Source organism: Narcine bancroftii, chromosome 10 (genome assembly GCF_036971445.1).
Source record: "Narcine bancroftii isolate sNarBan1 chromosome 10, sNarBan1.hap1, whole genome shotgun sequence".
NCBI classification, from domain to species: Eukaryota; Metazoa; Chordata; class Chondrichthyes; order Torpediniformes; family Narcinidae; genus Narcine; species Narcine bancroftii.
The window spans coordinates 19,015,919-19,043,132 of record NC_091478.1 but is presented as its reverse complement, the minus strand read 5'-3'; the positions used below and the strand labels follow the sequence as shown (position 1 = coordinate 19,043,132).

The 27,214-nt window shown below is 45.4% G+C and overlaps 1 protein-coding gene and 1 long non-coding RNA gene across 3 annotated transcripts in view; one reads left to right on the top strand and one right to left on the bottom strand.

Moving 5' to 3' along the window:
- LOC138743905 (uncharacterized) overlaps positions 1-14,503 on the top strand; it is a 179,209-nt gene extending 164,706 nt beyond the window's left edge. Inside the window, exon 3 of the long non-coding RNA XR_011345108.1 lies at positions 14,389-14,503. This is a non-coding gene — a long non-coding RNA (uncharacterized lncRNA). The remainder of the gene's footprint in view (positions 1-14,388) is intronic.
- An 8,485-nt stretch (positions 14,504-22,988) lies between these two features.
- Positions 22,989-26,912, bottom strand: LOC138743904 (probable N-acetyltransferase CML1). 2 transcript variants are annotated; one of them, XM_069899472.1, is made up of 2 exons: positions 26,773-26,912; positions 22,989-23,855 (listed from the first exon to the last, which is right to left on the bottom strand). In XM_069899472.1, the coding sequence occupies exon 2, from the start codon at positions 23,846-23,848 to the stop codon at positions 23,036-23,038; it is 813 nt and encodes a 270-aa protein (XP_069755573.1). In that variant the 5' UTR covers positions 23,849-23,855; positions 26,773-26,912; the 3' UTR covers positions 22,989-23,035. The 2 variants fall into 2 exon arrangements, with proteins under 2 accessions (XP_069755573.1, XP_069755574.1); XM_069899473.1 differs by having other exon boundaries at positions 22,989-23,799; positions 26,773-26,911.
- Between the last annotated feature and the right edge of the window lie 302 nt (positions 26,913-27,214).

Sequence of the window (27,214 nt, the reverse complement as noted above, 5' to 3'; positions counted from 1 at the left end):
GTGAGGTGCAGACCAAAAAGCACCCCTCCCTGCAATTTGAACCCCTCAAAGACTGGTAGAACATAGTTATGTGAATGCAGTGACATTTATATATAGAACGTTATAGAACAGTACATGCCTTTTGGCCCACAATGGTGCACCAACCCTTAAATACCTATACAAAAAAAAACTAAACCCTCCCTACCTCATAATCTATTTTTCTTTCATCCATGTGCATGTCTAAGAGCCTCTTAAATGCCCTTATTGTTCCAGCCTCCACCACCATCGGAGGCAATGCATTCCAGACACCCATTGAAGAGAAATTCATAATGGAGCTGCTTTTTCTCCCATCCACACTTGAGTTGCCTGTGATTCATGTAGTGGTTAGCACAATGTTATTACAGTACCAATGACCTTGGTTTGATTCTGTCGCTATTTGTAACTCATTATCGTATCTGTGGGTTCCCTCCTGGTGCTCTGAATTCTTCCCTTCAAATTGGGGATTGTAGGTTAACTGGTGTATTGGTGGGGGGGTGTGGAGGGCTTGGATTTGTGATCCAGTAGGGTCAGTTGCCATGTGCATGTCTAAATATAAATTTATTTAAAAACTGAAATCTCAAATTGTATAATCAGGATACCGTGCCGTACATCTTTTATATTTTTAAAAAAATTAGCATACTGTTTCTCAAAGTATCAATGTGCATTTTAAGTGGAGGGCAGTGCTGAGATGTGCATCAATCTCTCTGCTTAGATGTCATCTAGCTGTAAATGCAGGCTAAGATGTTTAAGATTAAGAACTGGCTTGGTCCTCCCAGAAAATCGATTGCCTCTTAATTCAGTTGGAAATTTCTCCAGAGACTGGCTGAAAAATGAACAGAATAACAGGTCAAGATTGCAAAGAATCAGACAAATATTCTTTAATGAAGAATGGTGACTCTGTTTTATCCAGAACAAAAGTTTATTAATCATAGGATCAATAACTGTTTTTTAACATAAAAGATTTTGACTAGAATTGATACTAAAATGACCCAACTGTAAGTATTTAATGCAATTCAGCCAGAAGCAAATAAATATTGAATTTTGAGTTGAATGTGACATTTATGTGATGGAATGATATAAATTCAGTGGACCACAGTTTATCAGCCACATAATGTAGAATACATGATAATAAATTGATGGTGTTAATATATATGATGCGTTGAGTATTTTACTGACCAGATAACAAGAGAATAGATCTTTTGAATTACAATTGGAATTGGAGAAATTGAGGGTGCAAGAAGAAAGGGAGAAACATAATTTTGAGTTGCAGAGACAATGATATGAAGCTGAAAAGTGCAAAGAGCAGAGGCTGAGAGACAGAATAGAGGAAGCAGAAAAACGGAGGAACAATGAATTAGAGGTTGCTGAAAGACAGAACGAGGAAATTGAAAGAGAGAGTTTCAATTAGAGAAGTTAAGAATGGAGATGAAGAGAAGTAAGGGAATTGAGGCTGTAACTCATGGGGAGAGGTTTTTTCTAGTAGAGGTAAATCTAGTGCCTCATTTTAATGAGGGAGATATTGATATATATTTTCAGCTTTTTCAAAAGGTTGCTGAGAGCTCAAGGTGGACAAAAGAAAAGTGCCTCTAATGCTCCAAGGTGTATTGAAGGGAAAAGCACACATTGCATACTGTAGCTTGACTGCAGAGCAAGCGGCAAATTATGATACTGTTAAGCAAGCAGTATTGAAAGCTTGAGTTGGTTCCAGAGGTATATTGGCAAAAATTTAGGAATTTGGTGAAAACATGGAATCAATCTTATGGATTTTGCTCTGAAGAAACCTGTGTTTTGACCATTGGTGTGCCTCAAAAGGAATAAACAATGATTTTGACAGATTGAGAGAATTAATATTAATAAAAGAAATCAAAAGGTGTATCCCAGAGGAGATTAAATTATACCTGGATAAGAGAGACATGGGGACGTGGCAACAGGTGGCTAGATTAGCAGATGAATTTGCTCGAGTTCTCAAAAATACATTTCAAAATTGTTAGCATTTTCAGAGAGTTAATGTGGAACAGATTAATAAACCTGTTCATAAGATTAATGTGGAGCAGGATAGAAGGCCTGAAATAAAGTTTGGAGAAAACGTTAAAAGATGAAGGAAAGGACAGAACTTCTGTATTTGTATGTCATTTTTGTAAGAAACCTGGTCATGTGATTGCGAATTGTCTAGTCTTGAAAAAGAAAAGAGAAAAACTGGTTTTACCAGAAGCATGTATTCAAACAGAGGAATTTAAGGAGAGCAGTGGTTCCAAACCTAAGGAGGTCACGGATGCTTTCAAGCCTTTTGTGTCAGAGGCCTTTGTCTCAATAAAGGAGGGAGGACCACTGGTTCCAGTTAAAATTTCTTAGAGATACTGGGGCTGCTCAGTCATTGTTGTTAGAAGTATTTTGACTGTCAATATCACTTCACAAGGTTGTGCTAAATTCAGAATTTGTCAAAGGATCTGTTGTAGTAGGAGTAATTCCAAAGTTACCCAAGCAGGGTGTCTTGTTTTTGATGGGGAATGATTTGGCAGAGGATAAAGTTGGGTCAGTTTTAAGACTGACAAATCAGCCTAGTAAGGATGTGGTGAGAGAGAATTGTGAGATGTATCCTGCATGTGCGGTAACTAGGTCTGTGACTAAGGAAATGATGACAGCTGAACAAAATCCAGTTGAGAGAGATTTGCCCAGTACTTCTGAAGTAGTTTTTGAAAGAGCAAGGTCATTGTGAGAGTAAGGATTTCTCTTCGTCAAGGAAAGAGTTAAATTCAGCAACAGTAAACAGACACAGATCTTGTAATCTTAAGGGAGAAAGCAGTGAATGAACAGAGAAAAGAAATGGCTTGTGGCTATTACTTGAAAGGTGAAGTATTGATGAGAAAATGGAGACCTCTTGATATTCCTGCTAATGAAATGTGGGGAGTGATTCATCAAGTGGTTGTTCCTAGAAATTACCAAAAAGAAATATTAGATCTAGCCCACAGTACACTTTTGGGTGGTCATCTTGCAGTAAAGAAAATAATGTATAAAATTTTGAAACCATTTTTCTGGCCTGGTTTGAGGAAGGGTGTTGTAAATTGGTGCTGGACATGTCACATTTGTCAGGTTGTGGGGAAACCTATCCACGGTCCTCCAGTGGCTCCATTACAACCTATTCCTGTTGTTGGGGAACCTTTCATTAGGGTTTTTGTAGATTGTGTTGGTCCCCTGCCGAAAACTAAATCTGGTAATCTGTACTTATTAACAATTATGTGTGCAGTGTTGAGATTTCCAGAGGCTATACCACTGAGAAATATTAAAGTCAAAATGGTGGTAAAGGCTCTAGAAAGATTTGTCAGTGTTTGGACTACCGAAAGAGATCCAGAGTGATCAAGGATCTAACTTTTATGTCTGGGTTGTTCCAACAGTTAGTTTGTGTTGGGAATAAAACCGATCACTTCATCTCCGTACCATCCTGAAACTCATGGAGCTTTGGAAAGATTTCGTTCTACTCTTAACAATATGAGAGTTTACTGTATGGAGAATGGAAAAGATTGGGACGAAGGTATTCCTTTATTATTTCCAGCAAGGGAGGCTGTGCAGAAGTCATTAGGTTTCAGCCCTTTTGAAATTGTGTTTGGACCTTTAATGGACCTTTAATGTTTTTTTTAAAAAAAAAAAAAAGTGGGTTAATGAGGATGTACAGTTGAATTTGGTAGATTATTTCTAAATTATAAGGATAAGTTGTATAAAGTGTGGACTTTTGCTCAAGAGAATTTGGAAATGGGTCAGGGTAAAATGAAGTGTTTATTTGACAGGAAAGCTCAGGTGAGGAATTTTAAGACAGGAAGTAAAGTTTTGATTTTGTTTCCAACACATGACAATCCTTTGTAAGCTAGATTTTCTGGACCGTACACAATTAAATCAAAGCTGAATGATGTTAACTATGTTGTTAACACTCCAGATTGAAGGAATAAAACTCAGGCTTGTCACATAAATATGTTGAAACCTTGTTATGAGAATAATAGTGGAGAACAATCTGTACCAGAGATGTTGGCTGTTGACAGAGTGGAGGAAGTGGTAGATCATAAGATTATGGAAACAGAATCTTGAGGGTAACCTTAAAGAAACCATGGTTCTTGTGTGCCTGTCTATCTCAACAATTTTGGAAAATTTGGAAGTAAAGTTAGGCCATCTTAAGTTACAAGAGCAGATGCAGTTGAAATAATTACTTTTGAAATACACAAATTTGTTCCCTGATGTTCCAAAAAAGACATCAATAATTTACCATAATGTAGATGTAGGAGAAGCAAATCTCATAAAACAGCCCCCATATAGAATAAACATTCAGAAGAGTAAAATCCTGGATCAGGAGATGGAATATATGTTGAGGAATGACATTATTAGACCTTCAAACTCAGATTAGAGTTCTCCTTGTATTCTGATACCAAAACCAAATGGAACTGTTAGGTTCTGTACAGATTATAGGAAGGTTAATTCAGTAACTAAAACAGATCTTATCCTATTCTGAGAATAGATGACTGTATTGATAAAATTGGCAAAGCTAAATTTCTTACAAAGTTGGATTTGTTGAAGGGTTACTGGTGTGTGCCTTTAACTGAGAGAGGAAAGAATATTTTAGCTTTTGTACTCCATCCAGTTTATATGAGTATAATGGGTTAACATTTGGCATGAAAAATGCCCCTGCAACATTCCAGAGGATGATTAATTTGGTTATCGAAGGTTAACTCGTACAGATGGTTATATTGATGACTTGGTCACAAAAAGTGACATATGGGAAGAACATCTAAGGCAATTGGACAAATTGTTTGCAAGATTATTCAAAGCAAATGTAACTGTTAATTTAGCAAAGAGTCAATTTGCAAATGCTACGGTGACATATTTGGGTTATGTAGTTGGCCATGGCAAAGTTGCACCTATTCAAGCAAAGGTGAATGCAATTTCTGGGTTTCCTACTCCCAATGGCAAGCAGTGAGAAGGTTTTTAGGGATGATAGGATATTGCAGGAAATTTTTCAGAAATTTTGCTGAAGTTGTTCTTCCTTTAACCAATCTTTTGAAGGGGAAATTTTTGTGTGGACTAAAGATTGTCATGTTGCTTTAGAAAATTTAAAGGAGATGCTAAGCCACTGCCCTGTGTTTAAAATCTCCTGATTTTTGACAGACCATTTTCTGTAGCAGTGGATGCCAATGAGGGAGCAGCAGGTGCAGTTTTATTGTAAAAACATAATGAAATTGACCATCCAGTTGCCTACTTTTCAAAAAAGTTCAATGTTCATCAAAAGAATTATTCCACTATTGAAAAAGAACTGTTGGCTATCATTTGCTCTGCAGAATTTTGATTTATATCTTGGTACCTCTCGTGAACCAATTGTTCACTGACCACAATCCTCTGGTGTTTTTGAATAAAATGAACACTAAAAACAGAAGATTGTTAAACTGGAATTTGATATTACAAGAATATCATCTGCAAATTAACCATATCAGAGGTGTAAATGTTATTGCTGATTACTTGTCAAGATGTTAAAATTGATCGTGTATATAAAAAAAAATACTTTCAAAATTGATTAACTATTATAACATGTTTTTTATTTATATATATCGATATCGATATCTAAGACAGTTTAGTTATAACTGAATTTTAATTTGAGTTAAAATTCCCTTTAAAGGGGGAAGACTATTTAGAGTTGGCATGCAGGAATTGCTAGAGCAGCTTGCACACACACCTTTTGCAAATGAACCACAAAGTATCAGCATACAGCTTGCCTGGGAGAGCATGTGATTTTTGCAGGCAGGGGTACAATAGTTTTGCTCTGAGAGGGAGGGTGTGAAACAGAGAGAGGGGAGGCAGAAATCAGTTCCAGAAGGACAAAGCTGGCAAACCTTTGGAAGACTGTCTGGTCAAAGGAGAAGGCTGGCTGTCTGAAAGGTGACCTGAAAGAAAGAGGATCATCTGGAGAACCCTGAAGGTGGCAAGTTTCATCAGCAAGGCTGATTAGAAAGGAATCAGTTGTGGATTTCCTGGAAGAGGAATCGCTCTGAAAACCAGCAAGAACCCTCCTGTTAAGCACCAAAGACTGATGAATTTTGTTAATGCTAACTTCTGTGCAAAGTACAAGAATTGCCTGCAACCAGTGAGATTGGACTGCAATCCAAAGAACTCTTCTAATCTTTAGTACACATTACACACACCTGTGCTTAGTATTAGAGGGGGTGGGGAATTGAGTAGGTTAAGTAAGAAGTTAAAGTTTAATTCTGTTTTCTTGTTCAAATATAATTAAAAACTACTTTTGTTTAAGTATCCCTTTGTGCATATCTATTGCTTCTGGTTTTGATGTCCTCTGGACTCTGTAACAATACAAATAATTTTAAATTCATTATACATTTTTAAAGCAAACTTTTGCCACGTGTAGGCCAGATGTTGAGTCAGTGGTTGAATGGTGGGCCTCACTGACTTCTTTCAGCAGAGGACTGGGGGGAGGGGTAATGGTGTCAATGGACCGAACTGGGGTGGTGTGGTTTGGCAGCACCATCGAACTGGGGGGGGGGGGGGTGCGGGGGAGGAGGTGTGAAAGTGTCACTTTTAAGAATGTGCTCCCCCCTAGCTACGCCACTGCTAATACACATCCCTATAATGCTCCAGTGCTGATGGAGATTGTGGAGCAGATGTTCTGATTGATTGTGATGAGGAAATGCAGGATCCAATTACACAGTGGGGTGATGAGTCCCAGGGCTTGGAGTTTGCTAATTAGTTTTGAGGGGACAATGGTGTTGAATGCAGAATATCGACTGAAATTGATTAGAGGCAGTCTCCAGGTTACGAGGAGTTCAATTCTCTGGGTCTGTCTATAAGCCAAATTTGTATGCAAAGCAGAACAGTGTCTTATTATTCTTAGCGTTCATGAGGTTACATTATGTGCATTAATGCACACGTGTGAATTAGACAATTTTGTGCGTACGTGAATTGGGGAACAGCCCATTCGTAAGTACAAGTCATTCGTAACCTGGATGTTCGTAACCCGGGGACTGTCTGTATTTGGCATCATTTTCTAAGCTTTCAGCGGGTGAGTTTCAGCATCTAATCTCAAAACATTGCCCGTCTTTGCTTAACACTGCCAAAGTTCTCACATAAAACCCTGGGCTCATCTGACAACCAGGTGCTTCACAACTCCATTTTATTTCAAGACAAATGAGAAGTTTTCCTAAGACTGAATTCCATAAAGATCAGAGCCTTCGGAGAAAGGGGGCGAAAGCGGAGACTAACTGATTTCTTTCACGATGTTCAAAACAGACATGCATTGTAATTTGCACGGAGAAACAATTGCAGCATTCTTTATGTAGCAAAGAAAGATGCATAACTAACGTTTCAGGCCTGAGCCCTTTGTACAATGCAATTCATTTGGGCAGCGCTGTTAGTGTAGCGGTTAGCACAATGCTATTCGAGAGCTAGTTACCCGGGTTAGAGTCCACCGCTGTCTGTAAGAAGCTTGTACATTCTGTGTCCGCGAGTTTCCTCCAGGTGCTCTGGTTTCCTCCCACACTTTAAAATAAAATGCACAGGTGCATTGATCAGGTGTATTTGGGTGATGAGGTCTCGTGGGTTGGAAGGGCTGTTAATGTCTACGTTTTTTAAAATTGAAATGTTGGATCAGCAGGGAACAAATTGTACACGGAAATACTGTTGGATTTGCTCATGAAAGTAAAACTGTGATCGAACCAAAATATTTCTTTTTGGCAGGCTTTTAAAAACAAATCTACAAATGTAGACAGCTAAGATTGTCAAGAAAGAAAATTCTCCATGGTCAAGATGAATTAAGATAAAAGTGTGGGCACTGACACATACTATTTCATATGCAAAACAGTCCAATCCCTCCTTATCAGTTCACACCATCCTCGGTTAACGTACTGAGCCTTCAATCTGGACTTTGCCATGAAATGTTAAGATAATCTTGGATCCAGAGGCGAGCTGATCGCTGCTGATGTCCGCTTGGTCTTTGAAACTGTAGAATAATCTCCTCCAGCATTTTTGTGTTTTCACTACAATCACAGTGCCTGCAGCCTATTGTGTTTCTCATCTTCAGATGAATAAGTTTTATTTGGTTAGCAAAGGCAGGTGACTCATCCAGGCAATATGACAGGAATATCAGAGGTGGAGTTAAAATGGCATACCTCATGCTTGGGCAGTAGGCAATGATGGGCAAAGACAGACACCACAGAAGTGCATGTCAGCAGGTACCTCTCTGATAAGTACTTAAAAGAACCCTCCTGTGGTATCACAGATGAAAGCCAGATGCAACACTTCCGAAGTCGGAAACAATTGGCAGAATATGCTGTCATGACTTCCATGTCACTCAATATACCAATGTTCTACTTACAAATAACACTTTGAGGTTTTTGTCTTTGATTTAGAAACCTGCTTTTCACTATTACAAAGTGAATAATTTTCTTCCCATAGGGACAGTCTGTACTTAAAAACCCAAATTCCATTTCATAGACCATAGGACAAAAATCAGAAACCTGTGCTGACCCAATAACTTATTCTAACAACTACCTAGAATTATCCTCTTGCATAACCCTCCGATTTTCTCAATGTACCGATCTAATGGTCTCTTAAAAGATCCTATTGTACCTGCCTCCACCATCATTACTGGCAGCGCATTTGTCCAATCATGTATGAAATTATTCCCTCAGTGCTGGTCAACAAGCTCCAAAACCTAGGCCTTGCACCCCGCTCTCCTTGACTTCCTCATTGGAAGACCAGTCAGTATGAATTTGAAACAATGCCTCTTCACTGACGATCAACACGGGCGCATTGTTGGCCCATTGCTCCACTCTATACACCCATGACTCTGGAGCCAGGCACAATTCCAATGTCATGTACAAATTTGTGGATGATACCACAGTTGTCAGGAGAATCACTGACCGCAAAAAGGAAGCGTATCGGAGAAAGGTAGATCAGCTCGTTGAGTGATGTCACATCAACATCCCTGCACTCAATGTTAGCAAAACCAAGGAGATGATTGTGGAATTCAGGAGGACACGAACCAGTCCTCAGAAATTTCAATTTCCTGGATGTTAGCATCTCTGGGAATCTGTCCTGGAGCCTCCATGTTGATGCAATCATGAAGAAAGTTTGCCTGTGACTATACTTTGTTTGAGAAGATTCTGTATGAAATCAAGACTCTCAAAAACTTCAGGTATACCATGGAGATCATTCTGGCTAATTACATCACTGTCTGGTATGAAGGTGCCAATGCTCAGGACAAGTCTCCAGAGGGTGGTTATCTTGGTCTGTGACATTACGGGCACCAGTCTTCACTCCATTGAGGACATCTACAAGAGGCAGGTTTTTAAGAAAGCTGCCTCTATCCTTAAGGACCCCCACCACCCAGGACATGGCCTCTTCACTCTGCTACCATCGTGAAAAAGGTAGAGGAGCCTGAAGATGAGCACTTAGCGACACAAGGACAGCTTCTTACCCACTGCCATCAGATTCCTGAACAAGCAATGATTCACGGATACTCTTTCTCTTGTACTATTTATTTATTTTGTAAAGTATTTATGTAAATGTTTCCACTGTGATGCTAATAAAAACAATAATTTTTGTGACTTGTTCATGACAATAAATTCTGATTTTGATTCTGAAATTGTACCTAATAAAATATTTTTCCAGGAAACCAGGTTTTCATGATTCAAGGAATACCGGTGGTATCAAGACAGGATAAAGACAGCTAAATGGATTTTATTGTTCATTCATTTACCAGATTTGGGCATCACTGGTGGGTCAAAATTTATTGCCCCATCCTGGAGGAGATGAGGTACCTTGAACTGCTGCACCCCTTGTAGTTCCCTTGCCATGCCATGTCTGCCATGGTCTTGTGTCCTCCCAGAATCACAGTGCGGCTTTTGCGCAAACAGAGGAACTACTGACATGGTCTTTGCCCTCAGACAGCTCCAAGAAAAGTGGAGAACAAAACAAAGGACTCTGCATCACCTTTGTTGACCTCACCAAAGCCTTTGACACCGTGAGCAGGAAAGGGCTTTGGCAAATACTAGAGCACCTCGGATGCCCCCCCCCACCCAAGTTCCTCAACATGGTTATCCAAATGCACGAAAGCCAACAAGGTCGGGTCAGATACAGCAATGAGCTCTCCGAACCCTTCTCCATTGACAATGGCGTGAAGCAAGGCTGCGTACTCTCACCAACCCGTACTGCCAGACAGACCTCCCATAAAATGGAGGAAAAACACCTCGTCTTCCGACTGGGCACCCTTCAAATATAGACTTCTCCGGCGCCTTCATTTAAACCCCCCCCCATCCTGCCAATCGTCTCTGCTTTCCCTGTTTCCTTTTGCACAAGCATGATAAATTCACACCTAGTCCCTTATCACATCCAGTTAACAACTTCTTTTGGTCTGGATTCCTCCTCCATTGTTTGAAGTGACCAGCTGAGTTACTCCTGCATTTTGTTTTTTTTAACCCCTTGTTGTGGAACTACCCTCATAATACATATTGGTGGCTGGCTAACTTCCCTTGGGAAATTAGCAAAACAATCTGTTAGTTCAAGAAAAGCTATTTTCAACATTTAAAACAGAAGAGTTGTTTGCTGACCCTTTGATCTCCCAGGATGCAGTTGAATAGAGACTGGCAGCTGAATAAAATTTCATTTACCCTTTTTTTACGACTTAATTCAGAGAGGGGGAAAGTGTAAGCATTTTTTGTACTCTTTCTGATTTTTAAAAATTTCCGTCCTCCATTTCCAACTTTCAAAGAGAATCAATAGCACATAATTCTGAAATATGTTATTTTTGTTCGCCTCCAAAGGGACTTGATGTTGAAACTCTACTACTCTGGGCTTCACCTAGGCATTTCAACATTCCCAAGCTCAAACTTTTAAGCACTAATTGAATTAAAAACCTTTAAAATTAAATGAAATTTAACTTAATTCAGAGATTTTTCTGCACAGTAAACACCGGTTTCAGTCCCACCAACCTGTGCCACCTTGATAAGTTGCAGTGACTAATTAACCTATAAACCCTGTGCATCTTCCAAAGGTGGGAAGGAACTGGAGCACCTGTAGGAAACCTACAGACAGCGAATCCAGGTAAGTGACTCGATAATAGTGTTGTGCTAATTAACACTAAAATGTATCCCTTGTGGACCCAGAAATAATTTTAACAAGTGGTAAATTGCATCAGTTGAGGTCTGGGTGATTGGCTCATTACTCATCCCTCTTGAATATGACTTCAAGGAAAGTAAACTTCAAAAAAAAAATTGCTCGCTCCACAAACAGGCACAAGATGTAGACAAATGAACATCTAAATAATTCTCAGTGTTCCTTGTAGAAGTTCGATTTGCTGGTTGTCACGTACAGAGAGGTGGAAATTACAGCCGACCTCAATGAGTGCACACAATTGTACAAGAGAGGAAGCAAGACTTGCATTATATTTGTGGAGAGTCTGGTGCTGATGGACTAGACAGCAGGTTTAAACAATCTGGCTGCAATGGCCTAAGCAAACATTGAAATGTGGTTGAGCTCATGGAGAAAGATCCTGGTCAGTTTTCTTTGCATCGGCAAATGCACTCTCTCAAATTCAATCAATCATTTTGAAAAAAGATTGATAAATGAGCCACTTGTGTAAAAGATGCAAGGAGAATATACCCTGCTGCTGTGTCCAATGCACAATGACAATCTTTGAAGTGCTGCTTCTGTTGAGGGGGTTTCTCTGCTACATTTACCAGACTCTACAGGGAGGGGGGGTTCTGAATCAACTTCCACCATTCCTTTACTCCCTCTAATGCTGCTTGAGTTTCTTCAACAGATTGTTTTGCATGTGGTTTGTCAAATCTTAAAATAGTGCGAGCTGGTATACGGTTGGTAAAAATATCAAGGGCGTGTGCAAATCATTGTTTTGAGAACATGGAGTAAGGGGGAAGGTGGGGGAACACATTTAACCTGCTTATGGGCTTTGATCCCAAATGCAAGTTCCTCTCCTTTTTTAATCCTCCTCTCCCCCCACACCCCATTCCCTTTTTCCAGCCATTTGGAATGGCCTCTTAATTGAGTAGAGCTTCAAACCTCCCACCCTCGGGTTCATAATAAACATGTTCTCCACTGGGCTGTGTGCCTCCCTCCTCCAATACCAAATCCCTAGCTTCACTGAAATCAATGACACAGGAAAGGGACTTAAATACCATCACTCTGGAGCTACTGTAATGGCATGGACCTGGGAGAGCAGGTAGCAGAGACACAGCATTGCTCTGCAGGGTCTACCACCCAGTCCTAACAGTGATGTCTCTGGAAATGCCTTGTTAAAGGAGACAATGGTGCTTATATTAAAATTCTGCAGCCCAAGATGGTGGTGCTGGGCAGATTCCAGGGGAGCAATGGATTGACACAAGGCACCAGAAATGGTAAGGAGAGTAGCATAGGAGATGACCCTACAAGGAAAGGTGATTGCGCTAGCAAGCCAGCCAGCAAGGGGCTCAGCGGCCGAAGATTGCGGGCTGCTGGAGCCTGACTCACGGGAACCAAGTATCAGAACTGGAATTTGAGAGGGTCCTGAGGGCAAGAACTCTTGAATGGCCTTGGGGGCTGAAGGCTTCCTTATCCTATTAGAGTTTTGGAGCTGGAGCTCGGATTTCCAATGGTTGGAACTAGACTCTATGCGGGCGACAGAGGCTGCAGGAGCTCTTGAGGCAAATCCACAAAGACTCAGTGTCTCTGAATGGACTTGATTTTCTTTCTCCAAGTGTAAGGGGAGCCAGACAATGCTCATGGTGACTCTTTGCCTTAAGGCAGACAAAAGTTGATGTATATAATGCATATTTTACTTTTTAATGTATTATTACGTGACATTAAATAGAACCTTTGAACCTTTAAATCAATGAGTCCATGCAAATGGTTCAAATTGTCCAGTCCCACCTACTCTATTGCACCTGAACTATTCAAATCTCAGTTGCTATTGCTCTTCTCGTCCAACTAGCATCTTAATGAGCTGCTTCAGCCTCTTGCCTGCACGTGCATTACATCCTCAGCCCCATTTTAAAACCTATCTTAGCTATCACATCTTTCTCTTCCTTCAACACTGGTTTTCTTTGGCCTTTTAGATTTGCTCTCAAGTATCAACCATTTTGGAATTGAACATTAGTGAATCATTAATGTAGGGTGGCCATTTATTAGTTACATTATTGCATTAATAAATGATATTGATTTAAAAACCACAGTTGCTATGGAGAGATTTCATTTTTCTTGCAGGTTCGCTCGTACCTCTGGGTTATCAGTTTGTCTACACAGCTATCATGAACATTATGATAGTAAAACCAAATTTTAACCTGTTTTTATCATTGATGCCGAAATCTATAAATGCTGGATAAGGCAACCGGCTGAAAGAAATTTTGGAGAAAGAAATTGGATCAATGTTTTAGAACAATGACACAATAGAGGCAAAAAGCCTTTGACCTGTAACATTAATTCGGCCTTTGTTTCCATGTTTCCTGATCCACTGAGCCACTCCAGTGCTTTTGGTTTTTATTTCAGACTTAGAAATACTTCTCCATGGATGCTACCTAAACCGCTCAACATTCCTAGCATTTTCTGTTGCAACGTACAAATGTGCTTGAAACTCAGCAGGTCGCACGTCATCTTGACGAGTCAGGAATCCCAGTGGAAGGTCCAGTCCTGAACCTTTTGGCTATCCTTTACTTTCCAATGGATGCCACAAGAGTTGCTGAATTTCTCTGGGATGTTGGTGGCAGGGCTGTTTACGGGGGATGAAAAGAGGTCTATAGGGCACCTAGCCTTGTGGTATGCCAAGAACAATCTGTGACTCAATACCCAAACAACCAAGGAGATCAGTGTGGACTTTAGACGTGCAGAAACCCACGCACACGACCTGATTTACATAATGGAGTGATGGTGGAGCATTTACAGAGCTTTAAATTCCTAGGAGTGGGGTCCATAATCTCTGTTGATCTCAATTGGTCCTTGAATTCATCAATTTTGATCAAAAAGGCACATTTTTTGAGATGCACGAGGAAGATGCATCTCTGCCCAAGAATACTTTTGGATTTCTATAGATGCACAATTGGGAGCGTGCTGACTTGCAGTATTTTGGTGTGTTGCCAGAATTGTCCTGTATAATATTGTAAGGCACTCCACCAGGTAGTGAAAACTGCCTAATGGATTGTTGAAATGCAATTGCCTACCATTGAATTTCAAGGGTAGTTCAGTTTCATAAATTCCTAAGGAAAATCCATATACCCACTTTGTTCCATTTCCACCCCCCCCCCCCCCCCCACTTTACGATCTTACTTAGTTTTCCCTCTCCCTTGATCTGTGTGATTTTGTTGTTTAAGCTATTTAATCTTTGTTTCCTTTTGATAGGCACTGAAGCCTGAAACCTCAAAACATTCTGCATTTCACCCTACATGCAACTTGCAGAATCAAGAACATTTTTAAACATCCTTGACAATTTGCAATAATTAGTTACATATTTCCAAGGGGAAAATGTTGATTGTGGTAAAATAAATAACCTTGAATGAAACCTTAAATCTGATTTTTTTTTTCCCTACATATTGATACCTAACCTGAGTTAATGTCTAAGAGGGCGAAGGTTGAAAAGCATCAAAGATTGCTTGCACCAAGAATTTTCATCTGATGTTAGTGGAACACAATATGCTGTTTGATTTTTATAAACTTTGAGCAAGCCATACAATTTCAAGGACTGGACCTATTGCCTTGTTGGGGCTGGCAAATTTGTAAATTAAATTTTATTTTCATTCATTTGAAAAATGGAATAGAACTATCACAAACTGGTCATAATTTGTCAAAACCAAATATACTGGATGGAGGATCCTTTAAACCATTCTCAACCTTTTTTGCCTTTGACCCCCTTCGGATTCTGCTCAAAGCTCCCCTTCCCTGTGAAGCAGTCGTTTAGTTGGTTTCTACTATACTTCTCTCCTACTGACTAGGTTTAAAAAAAAAAATTAAAATATTTCATGATTTCAGTCCATAGTTTCCCCATCCCCCCCAAATGTGCTGTGGGTCCCACACAGCCCCTTGCTGAGAATGGCTGCTTTAGAGAGCCTTCTTTAAATTTAGGTACACATGTCAGTTTCCACTCTAATCTGATTGTATCTTGGTGTCAATATAAATGGCAGTGCACTTGAAATATTTGATATGTCAAGAAAAAAGGTCATAGACCTGGTGCTAAATCTATTTTGAACTATAGACCTACTCGTCCCACTTTAGTGTCTCTAATTTGCTTACTGAATTTCAACAGCACCTTTTCCCTCCCTTTCAGGCTATCCCAGAATGCATTTCAATACAGAAAATTGCGGGAGAAACCCATCAGGTCACGCAGCATTCTTTACATAGCAAAAAATATGTAACCAACTTTACGGGTCTGGCGTAAGGTACAATCAAGGGCCTGAATAAAATAGTGGTGGAAGGGGCAGGGGTGGAGCACAGATTTACAGGCAAGAGGTTTTAGGTGAATATGGGTGGGAGGGCAGAGAGAAAAAAGCTGGGTAATTTCCTGAATTATCCCCTCCCCTATCATAGCTCTCCTATAGCCATCTGTCCCTTCCCCCAACCATTTCAATCAGGATCCTGCCTGATTTTTGCTCGTACCTGAATGAAGGGCTTAGGACCAAAATATTGGTTACTTTGCTACATAACGCTGTGTGAGTTTCTCCAGGACTTATAGCATCGGCAACATTTCTTGTTTAATTCCAGAGTGCAGGACAGCCATTGAAGTATTTTTGGAGTGTAAAAGTCTAATGTTTGACACTGGCTGGCACTTGTTGAAATGTTATACACCAATTGTTGATCCTTTTCTGATCATGGCCAGTAAACTACAATGTGACAACAAATGATTTGTTCCTGCATTAACAGAATAAAATTGGCCCTTTGGCCAGCGTTTCCATTTGAAATGCATGATGACCTTGGTTGATTAAGTGAGATCAATAATACATGGGCACTCAAATGAAATAGATTACATTTTATTGCATTATTATGCCTTGAAATCAGATTTATGGTATAAGAAGTTTAACCCATAAATCTGTCCTTGCATTGGGCAGATATCTGATGTTCAAAAGTTTAAAGAAATTAAAATGATGGCAGGGTCTAATGGTGAGCATAAATTCAAAGGTTTCAAGAAGTAACATGTCGTGGACATGTCTTAATAATGTTTATTTATGCATGGGGAAATTTTCAACAGGGATCACACTTGCATGTACAATGTCTAAAGCAGTAACACCAAACTCATTCACATTGGACGTTAGTTAATCAAAGATATTTGCAACTCCCGATAGTACACTAGGGTTACACAACAACACTCGCTCTACAATACCAAAGTACGATACACTAATCAAAAGAGAAACACTAATCTAATGACCACTATAATGGGTGAAAGGGAATGGTCTCAACTGAATTATGCCACACTAGCCTCCACACTATACACCACACAACTTGTCTTCAGGGTCGCCCACGGCTCACATCTTGGATCAGACCGTTTACAGTCGGTCTTCCAGCACCGCTCATGGTCCACAACCTAGAGCGGAGCCCAGGGATGGTCTCGAGGGAACCAGAGAGTGAGCAGCTGCACGTGGTAGACTTTATACTGCAGTTGGCTACAGGGGACCGTCCTGGTGTGCCTGTGTAACCTGCGAAAACTGATTGCGTAGCAGCTTCACTGGTGGGTGAATCTAATTTTTGATTGGCAGGTGAGGTGACTTCTGATTGGTTTCCCACTTGAGAGGTCGGATGACCTTCTGTACAACATTGGATATCCTTGAAGTGAATCATGGAGTTGAAATAAGGAATTAAACTGAGATCCTGTTGCTTGTTTGGTGAATCCAAATGTGCTACTCAAGGAAGACCAGTATTCAGTATCTTGGCCAACGCTTATCCTCCAACCAATTCATTATTTGATCTTTTGTCTTATTCAGTGAAATCTTAATTGCTGCATAGCAGCTTTAAGAGATGCACATTGGTAGAGCCACATGACAATGACCTGTCAATATCTCAATCATTTTAAGTACAATTCAACCATACTTTAAGACTTAAAATCTATATCTACCTGTATGCAGCTGGAGTTTCAACAACAAAAATTTGATTTATCCTTCTAAGGAACCTTGACTCAATATATACTTTGATTCAAGCACTTGAAGTTTATCAGATCAAAGAACTGTTTGCATCTTGCAGCAACTGAGGTCTTGGATCCAATTTCTCTATGAAAGGAGGCTGGGATGAACTGATCTGTAAATGGACTTTCCACTCTTCAGCAGTGTGATGATGGTGACTTTGTTGAAGCAGCCTGTCGGAGAGAGAGGTTGAAGAGGTCTCTGAATGCAGCTACCAGTTGGTTTGTGCAGGCACTGAGGATATGTCTAGGGACTCCATCTGGTCCTTCTATGCAGAAGGTATGTGTGAGTAGTGTAGTGAATGGATGTTTTATGAGCCCAAGGTACACTGTTGCAATAAAGCCTTACCTGCAGGGGGTGGGAGGAGTGAAACTTTGCTATCTAAATGAAGTTGCAGTATCTGTAAAACTGAACTTCAGGTGGACAAATTGTTTGGCAGGATGCTGGCAATGTGCATTCATGTTTTTGTGTCCTATCTGCTCTATGTAATACCAGTAAAGATTTGCCATCTATATAGAATGGGCTCAAGCTGCCTACATTTCCCAAAGATCCTCGCACTGACTGTCCTCCTCGAATTTGGGGTCGCCAGAGGTAGGAGGCGTCAAAGAGGTACACCCAGAGACGCAAGGTCAAATCTTAGACAAGCCTCTCCACAGATCAGACAGTCCGATAATTGAAATCGGCAGGTCATTGGTTGGGGCCTGCCTTCACGGTATCACAGCAGGAGGACTCTATTCTGTCAATCTTGTCGGTGTCAGTTCTTTGGTAGGTCTATCCGATTGGACTCTCATCTCCTTTTCTAGGTACTGTGAAACCCTGGTATCCTATGAGGATTGGTAGGTGCCAGATAAGGGAATCTTCTGGTTGACTGAGATTGTGTGTGTTGCAAACTAATGTCAAGGCGTGCCTATTTTAAAATTTTCGTATTTTTACTGATTTAATCTCTGCAATTTTTTTGTGCTGTGTTTGAGGCTGCTGGTTGCTTGAATTCCAGACATCAGGGGTTTTACTGGGCGACATCCAGATTCTCAATGTGCATTTATAAAATTACATCTCTTCCCCATTTCCATATCACATAAGGACATTCAAATAAAGACTAATTCAGCAGGTGCTGATTTGAAACCAGATGAAAAATTACTATGTTCCCGTCTTTTTCAGAGAGGAAAAACTCTCTGGAAACCATTAGAATTTAATCTTCCCAATGACAGCAACACGTACTAGATGTTTGATGGATCACTGAGTAGCAGGTTGATCACTTCTGCCATGATTGGAGCTGATGCCATAAAGATATTTTTGGGTGTTGTTATTGTTAACATTTTGCACTTGCTCATTTTTAAATCCTTTTACCCAATAAAACCAGATTAATGAATATTGTCATCAATTATATAGAAATAAAATGAGATACAAACATTTATTTATGCACTTTGCACAATTTTGAACTTCAGATCTTTCTTTTTAAAATCCATCTATATCATATCTTGGTGATCTCCTCTTGCCCAGAACCCTCTGAGTTACAGCTTCTGCCCTCTTGATCACCCTTTCAGTTATTCGCTCCACAGCTGGCGGCCATAACCTGGCAGAGCATGAAGCTTTCTTTAAATGTCTCTCTTAAGTTATTAATTAAAGGAGAGGATCAAGCCTGAAACTTTGGTCTTGTATCTTTATCTTTGTCAGATAAAGGATACCGTTTGACCTGCTGAGTTTCTCCAGCACTGTTTTTACTTCAACCACGGTGCCTGCAGATTGTGTTTCACTGGTACCATATTGTGTTATTGTTTTGAATGTAAATTTTTCATCTTTCTTTTCAAGTTCTTTGAGCGTAGAAAGAATCACAGAATCAGCACAGAAGGCCCTTCGACCCATCTTGTCTAGGCTGATCAAGAGCTAGTCCCATTTGCCTGCCTTTGGTTCATTCCCTGCAGAGCCTTTCCTTTCCATGCTTCTGTCTTTAAGTGTTTTTAAACATTGTAATTGTACCTGCCACTACAGTCTCTTCTGGGAGCCTGTTTCATTCACGCCTCTCTGTATTTACCTGCACTAGAAACCTCCATAATATGTGCATCTCCAAACATCCTTTTAATCTGATTAATTTATGAATTCGCCACTGCCATCGGCAAGTGAGTAGACTGTGTGCCAAAGAAAATAGCCCATGTCCTCCCTAACCCCTGACCAGAAACCAGGCCAGGAACATGGACTTCCAAGTCAAGTGACCCAGCCCTACACCAGACAGCCATGCAAGGCCATCAGCGATGCCAAGAGAGAGTACTGGACCAGGCAAGTCCCAGAAGAACCTCCTGAACACCAGATATTTATGCCAGGATGTGCGTGCTATCACAGGCTACAATGTAAAGGTGGACAGAATGGTACTCAACAGAGCATCCCTCCTGGACAAACTCGATGCACTCTGCGCTCAATTCAGGCAGGAGACCTGTGAGCCAATGGGACACACCACTCCCACCTCGAGCACGCCCACAGTCACCAATACAATGTTGGATCAGCCTTCAAGGAGAGTGAACCTGCAGAAAGTGACTGGACCAGATGGAGTCCCTGGACATATCCTCAGTGCCCGCGCAAACCAATTGACAGCTGCATTCAGAGACCTCTTCAACCTCTCTCTCCGACAGGCTGCTTCAACAAAGTCACCATGATCGCACTGCTGAAGAGGAACATGGTATCGGTCCAAGTGATACTTGGCTGTTGGCTTTGATATTCAACCATCGTGAAGTGGTTTGAGATGCTCCAGCTTCCCAACCACCCTTGACCCACCAGCTCATACACTGATGAAATATATGCCCAGCAGGTGCCAAGTCCCTGACCTTGTGCTCTGCCCTGGACAACAAGGTCAACTATTGCAGCTCCATCTTCAGCACAATATTACCAAAGAAACTAATCCCCAAGCTACGTGACCTTGGACTCAGCGTCCCACTGCAATGCCAGCCATGACTTCCTATCCTATAGGCTGTAGTCAGTGACGATTGGAGACTCTTCAATCATGGGGCAATGTGAACTCATCACCTCTCTCTTCTCCCTGTATATCCATGCTGTGTGGCCAAGAGTCTCTCAATGTCAGCAAGATCAAGGGCAGCACAGTTAGTTTAGTGGGTAGTGTACTGCTGTTACAGCACCAGAGACCCAGGTTTGAATCCAGTGCTGTCTGTAAGGAGTTTTCAAGTTCTCCCCATGTTTGTGTGGATTTCCTCTAAGTTCTCTAGTTTCCTCCCACCGTACAAAACTTGTGGGGGTTGTATGTAACCCGAGGTGGGAGTGGTGTGTCCCATTGGCTCACAGGTCTCCTTCCTGAATTGAGCGCAGAGTGCATCGAGTTTGTCCAGGAGGGATGCTCTGTTGAGTACCATTCTGTCCACCTTTACATTGTAGCCTGTGATAGCACGCACATCCTGGTGTAATTTGGCAGTACGGGGCCGAGGCCCGAAAGGGCCCATTACTGTGCTGTATGAATGTCTAAATGTAAAATTTAAACTGGTTGTAGACTTCTAGAGGTGAGGCAGATCTCACTCCTTGCTATATGTCAATGGTGCTGAGGAAGAGATGGTTGAGAGCTCTCGGCCCAAGATATAAATGTCTTCACTGACATCCTGGTTCTCCCAAATCGATGGGATGGCCAAGCCTGTTCTCTTCGACCATCCCACCTGGATCCACCTATAACATCATAGGAACAGGAGTCGGCCAAAAATGGCCCATCGAGCCTGCTCCGCCATTCAATACGATCATGGATGATCTAATTTATGACCTAACTCCACCTACCTGCCTTCTCCCCATATCCCCTAATTCCTCTATCATGTAAAAATGTATCTAACCGAATTTTAAATATGTTTAATGAGGCAGCCTCAACCACTTCCCTGGTTAGAGAATTCCAAATATTTACTACTCTCTGGGAAAAACTATTTTTCCTCATCTCTGTCCTAAATCTACTCCCCCGTATCTTGAGACTGTGTCCTCTCGTTTTAGTTTCCCCGGCCAGCTCAAAAAACCTTCCTACATCTATCCTATCCATTCCCTTCATATCTGTTGGCTCCTCCTCATGCCCTTTCCTCCCTCCTCTCCCCTTCCTTCCCCCATGTTATATTCAGACATCCCCTTGTACCTGTCGAAGGGCCTAGGCTGAAATGTTGGTTATCCTTTACTTCCTATGAATGTGGAGTGACCTGCTTACTTTCCCCACCACCTTTGTGCATTGCACCAGAACCTTTACTTCCTCGGAAGCATGTGGAGGTTTGGCATGTCTCCTGCATCCTGCAACAACTTGTACTGGTGCACCATTCAAAGCATCCTGTCAGAATCATTGCGTGGGATGGGAACTGCTCTGCCCAAGCCCGCAAGAAACTTGTGAATGTAGCTCACTCTTCCACGCCCCCCCACCCCAATCAACTCCATCTGCATTGCGAATGCATCCAACATATTAGTACAATGCTGTTACATCAGTAGCGACCGGGGTTCTAATCCAATGCTGACTGAAAGGGGATTGTACATTCTCCCCTCATCTGTGTGGGTTTCCTTCAGGTACTCTGGTTCCCTCCCACCCTTTAAAAGAAATAGACCCAGGTTGCAGGTCAGTTGGGTGCAATTGGGATTGTGGGCTGACTGGGCCCATTGCCATGTATGTTTTTTTTTTTTAAAAAAACATCACACTTTCTCCCCCTGCCTCCAACCCCACCTCGATCTCTGGCCCCTGCCTCCAACCCCACCTCGATCTCTGGCCCCTGCCTCCAACCCCACCTCGATCTCTGGCCCCTGCCTCCAACCCCACCTCGATCTCTGGCCCCTGCCTCCAACCCCACCTCGATCTCTGGCCCCTGCCTCCAACCCCACCTCGATCTCTGGCCCCTGCCTCCAACCCCACCTCGATCTCTGGCCCCTGCCTCCAACCCCACCTCGATCTCTGGCCCCTGCCTCCAACCCCACCTCGATCTCTGGCCCCTGCCTCCAACCCCACCTCGATCTCTGGCCCCTGCCTCCAACCCCACCTCGATCTCTGGCCCCTGCCTCCAACCCCACCTCGATCTCTGGCCCCTGCCTCCAACCCCACCTCGATCTCTGGCCCCTGCCTCCAACCCCACCTCGATCTCTGGCCCCTGCCTCCAACCCCACCTCGATCTCTGGCCCCTGCCTCCAACCCCACCTCGATCTCTGGCCCCTGCCTCCAACCCCACCTCGATCTCTGGCCCCTGCCTCCAACCCCACCTCGATCTCTGGCCCCTGCCTCCAACCCCACCTCGATCTCTGGCCCCTGCCTCCAACCCCACCTCGATCTCTGGCCCCTGCCTCCAACCCCACCTCGATCTCTGGCCCCTGCCTCCAACCCCACCTCGATCTCTGGCCCCTGCCTCCAACCCCACCTCGATCTCTGGCCCCTGCCTCCAACCCCACCTCGATCTCTGGCCCCTGCCTCCAACCCCACCTCGATCTCTGGCCCCTGCCTCCAACCCCACCTCGATCTCTGGCCCCTGCCTCCAACCCCACCTCGATCTCTGGCCCCTGCCTCCAACCCCACCTCGATCTCTGGCCCCTGCCTCCAACCCCACCTCGATCTCTGGCCCCTGCCTCCAACCCCACCTCGATCTCTGGCCCCTGCCTCCAACCCCACCTCGATCTCTGGCCCCTGCCTCCAACCCCACCTCGATCTCTGGCCCCTGCCTCCAACCCCACCTCGATCTCTGGCCCCTGCCTCCAACCCCACCTCGATCTCTGGCCAATTGGAGCAGGACCCTGTAGGTTTTGGAATCCTGGAATATGTGCAGGAGTTCTCTGACTCACCAGCTGGATATGGGATCCTTCCCTTTCAGCATCCCCTGAATGATGAACTCAGACACTAAATTCTCACTAAATTCTTTATTCAGCCGTCCTGTCAACCTGACATCCACTCATTCAGTGTTGCCCATCTTGTATGCAGCCTCTGGCCTCAGGCTGTACCTCAGCTCACACAGGTAGATGTTGGTTAACCAGCTGATGAAAGCTTGGCCTGGGAGGGGTACATAGTCCTTGTGAACTCTGAAACCCACTGACCCATAGACCCTTAGAGCGTCCTCCTGGACCATGGTGGTGTGGAGGAGGCACTCACGATACCCCTGAGCCCGGGCGAACTCCAGTATGTTCTCTGTCAGCCTGCGGCCTAGGCCTAGACGCCGGAAACGCCTGTCAACGGAAAGTCGGAGGAGCTCACAAGATTCCGTCTCCCCCTCAACGGGCTGGGCAGCCACGATGCCAAGCAGGCCACTGCGTCCTCCCTCCTCCTCTGCCACCCAGAACCCGGCGCCAGGTGTATCCAAGTAGCTCCCTTTGATGTCGGCCATGTCGTCTTTCAGCTTGTTTCTCACGAATCGGGCAAAGATATCCCAGCATGCCAGATATATCAGGGCCAGCAGCCCGGCGATGGACAGAGTGGCCCACAGCATGGACCGGCTGGCCGCGTAGGTGGCGCCCCCCGTGGTCAACACGAGGGTGGGTGCAACTGGCGAGAGCAGGGCGTGCCTGAAGGCTAAAAATGGCAATCGTAAGAGGCCTGCCTTAAAGATCCTGCGAACCTCGAGCAAGTCACTTGGGTGGAATTGGCGCACTGTGACTGGGAGTCCACGCCCATCCTTCCGAACTGCTGCCATGCCATCCCCAGCTCGCACAGGACGTTGCGCTGAAACATCGCATGAAGCAGGTAGTTGATTTGTGGAAGACCTTTGCATGTTCAACCTGAGGGAGGATGTGACAACGAGGGGGTGGGGGGGAGTAGGGGGTTGGCGGAGGAGTGGGAATGGGTGGGTAAGGGGGTGAGGAGGCATGGATCAGTGGTGGTGGGGGGGTGAGGAAGCATGGATCAGTGGGGAGGATGGCGGTGTATTGTGGTGAGGAGGCATGGATCGGGGGGATGGGGTGAGGAGGCATGGATCGGGGGGATGGGGTGAGAGGCATGGATCGGGGGGATGGGGTGAGGAGGCATGGATCGGGTGGGGGGTATGGTGAGGAGGCATGGATCGGGTGGAGGGTATGGTGAGGAGGCATGGATCGGGTGGGGGGTATGGTGAGGAGGCATGGATCGGGTGGGGGGTATGGTGAGGAGGCATGGATCGGGTGGGGGGTATGGTGAGGAGGCATGGATCGGGTGGGGGGTATGGTGAGGAGGCATGGATCGGGTGGGGGGTATGGTGAGGAGGCATGGATCGGGTGGGGGGTATGGTGAGGAGGCATGGATCGGGTGGGGGGTATGGTGAGGAGGCATGGATCGGGTGGGGGGTATGGTGAGGAGGCATGGATCGGGTGGGGGGTATGGTGAGGAGGCATGGATCGGGTGGGGGGTATGGTGAGGAGGCATGGATCGGGTGGGGGGTATGGTGAGGAGGCATGGATCGGGTGGGGGGTATGGTGAGGAGGCATGGATCGGGTGGGGGGTATGGTGAGGAGGCATGGATCGGGTGGGGGGTATGGTGAGGAGGCATGGATCGGGTGGGGGGTATGGTGAGGAGGCATGGATCGGGTGGGGGGTATGGTGAGGAGGCATGGATCGGGTGGGGGGTATGGTGAGGAGGCATGGATCGGGTGGGGGGTATGGTGAGGAGGCATGGATCGGGTGGGGGGTATGGTGAGGAGGCATGGATCGGGTGGGGGGTATGGTGAGGAGGCATGGATCGGGTGGGGGGTATGGTGAGGAGGCATGGATCGGGTGGGGGGTATGGTGAGGAGGCATGGATCGGGTGGGGGGTATGGTGAGGAGGCATGGATCGGGTGGGGGGTATGGTGAGGAGGCATGGATCGGGTGGGGGGTATGGTGAGGAGGCATGGATCGGGTGGGGGGTATGGTGAGGAGGCATGGATCGGGTGGGGGGTATGGTGAGGAGGCATGGATCGGGTGGGGGGTATGGTGAGGAGGCATGGATCGGGTGGGGGGTATGGTGAGGAGGCATGGATCGGGTGGGGGGTATGGTGAGGAGGCATGGATCGGGTGGGGGGTATGGTGAGGAGGCATGGATCGGGTGGGGGGTATGGTGAGGAGGCATGGATCGGGTGGGGGGTATGGTGAGGAGGCATGGATCGGGTGGGGGGTATGGTGAGGAGGCATGGATCGGGTGGGGGGTATGGTGAGGAGGCATGGATCGGGTGGGGGGTATGGTGAGGAGGCATGGATCGGGTGGGGGGTATGGTGAGGAGGCATGGATCGGGTGGGGGGTATGGTGAGGAGGCATGGATCGGGTGGGGGGTATGGTGAGGAGGCATGGATCGGGTGGGGGGTATGGTGAGGAGGCATGGATCGGGTGGGGGGTATGGTGAGGAGGCATGGATCGGGTGGGGGGTATGGTGAGGAGGCATGGATCGGGTGGGGGGTATGGTGAGGAGGCATGGATCGGGTGGGGGGTATGGTGAGGAGGCATGGATCGGGTGGGGGGTATGGTGAGGAGGCATGGATCGGGTGGGGGGTATGGTGAGGAGGCATGGATCGGGTGGGGGTGATGGGGTGAGGAGGCATGGACCAGTGAGGGGGGGTGGGGTGAGGAGGCATGGATCAGTGAGGGGGGGATGGGGTGAGGAGGCATGGACCAGTGAGGGGGGGTGGGGTGAGGAGGCATGGACCAGTGGGGGTAGGTGGGGGGGGTGGGGTGAGGAGGCATGGACCAGTGGGGGTAGGTGGGGGGTGTGGGGTGAAGAGGCATGGACCAGTGGGGGTAGGTGGGGGGGGTGGGGTGAGGAGGCATGGACCAGTGGGGGTAGGTGGGGGGGGGTGGGGTGAGGAGGCATGGACCAGTGGGGGTAGGTGGGGGGGGGTGGGGTGAGGAGGCATGGACCAGTGGGGGTAGGTGGGGGGGGTGGGGTGAGGAGGCATGGACCAGTGGGGGTAGGTGGGGGGGGTGGGGTGAGGAGGCATGGACCAGTGGGGGTAGGTGGGGGGGGGTGGGGTGAGGAGGCATGGATCAGTGGGGGTAGGTGGGGGGGGTGGGGTGAGGAGGCATGGATCAGTGGGGGTAGGTGGGGGGGGTGGGGTGAGGAGGCATGGATCAGTGGGGGTAGGTGGGGGTGGGGTGGGGTGAGGAGGCATGGTTCAGTGGGGGTAGGTGGGGGGGGTGGGGTGAGGAGGCATGGATCAGTGGGGGTAGGTGGGGGTGGGGTGGGGTGAGGAGGCATGGTTCAGTGGGGGTAGGTGGGGGGGTGGGGGTGAGGAGGCATGGATCAGTGGGGGTAGGTGGGGTGTTGTGGGAGGGTGGGGGGGAACAGTTTCCAAGGTGGACAATAGAGAAGGGGGAAACAAACAGGGAAAGAAAGATCCATTGGAATAGGACTGAAGTGAAGGGACGGGTCAGCATTGAAGCACAGATACTAAGGTCAAACGGCAGCCCGGTTCGCACAATGATAGTTGGCTGCCTTGTAAAATGGGGTGAACCGGGCAATTTGCCCGCTTAGCACCTCACTCACATGGTAGCTTGGAAGGATCTGACCTGGTCAGCGGGTTCCAAGATCAACTGGGTCCCTGGCCTTCCTTGGATAGGGTTACCCAGGACACGTCCCCCTGCGGCGGGTCGGGGTCCCGCGGTGGGACAATGGTGAGGGGTTCACCACACCGACTGCGGAGCGGAAGAGGGAGGGAGAGGGTCGCAGCGCCTGGAAAGAGACGGCCACTCACCAGTTGGCTGTTGTCCTGTACTTTCTCAGAATGGGAAGCAGACTTCAGCAGATCGGGATAAAGATCAACAGTACAGAGACATTGGACTCTGAATGGCTCTCGGTCCTGGAATAGGTCCAGATTAAAACTCCGCATTTACATTCCTGTAACAGGATGGCAAGGAAGCGTCACCTACCTTGTCCCGAATTCTGCCCGGACAAACCCTACTCCCCATAAAAAAAATCCTCATCTCCGCAAACCTGCCCCTCCTCCCAAACCTGCCCTCCCCACAAAGCCTTCCTTTTCCCAATCTCCCCCCCCCCCCCCCATCCGCCCCGCCTCATCCAAACTTGCCTGATTCCACCTCAACGAGATCCTTCCATGCCGTGTCCTCTCCATCTCCATGCCCACTTGCACAACCAGGATTCTCCACCCTCCCCTGCAGACTGCCTCCCTAAACTTC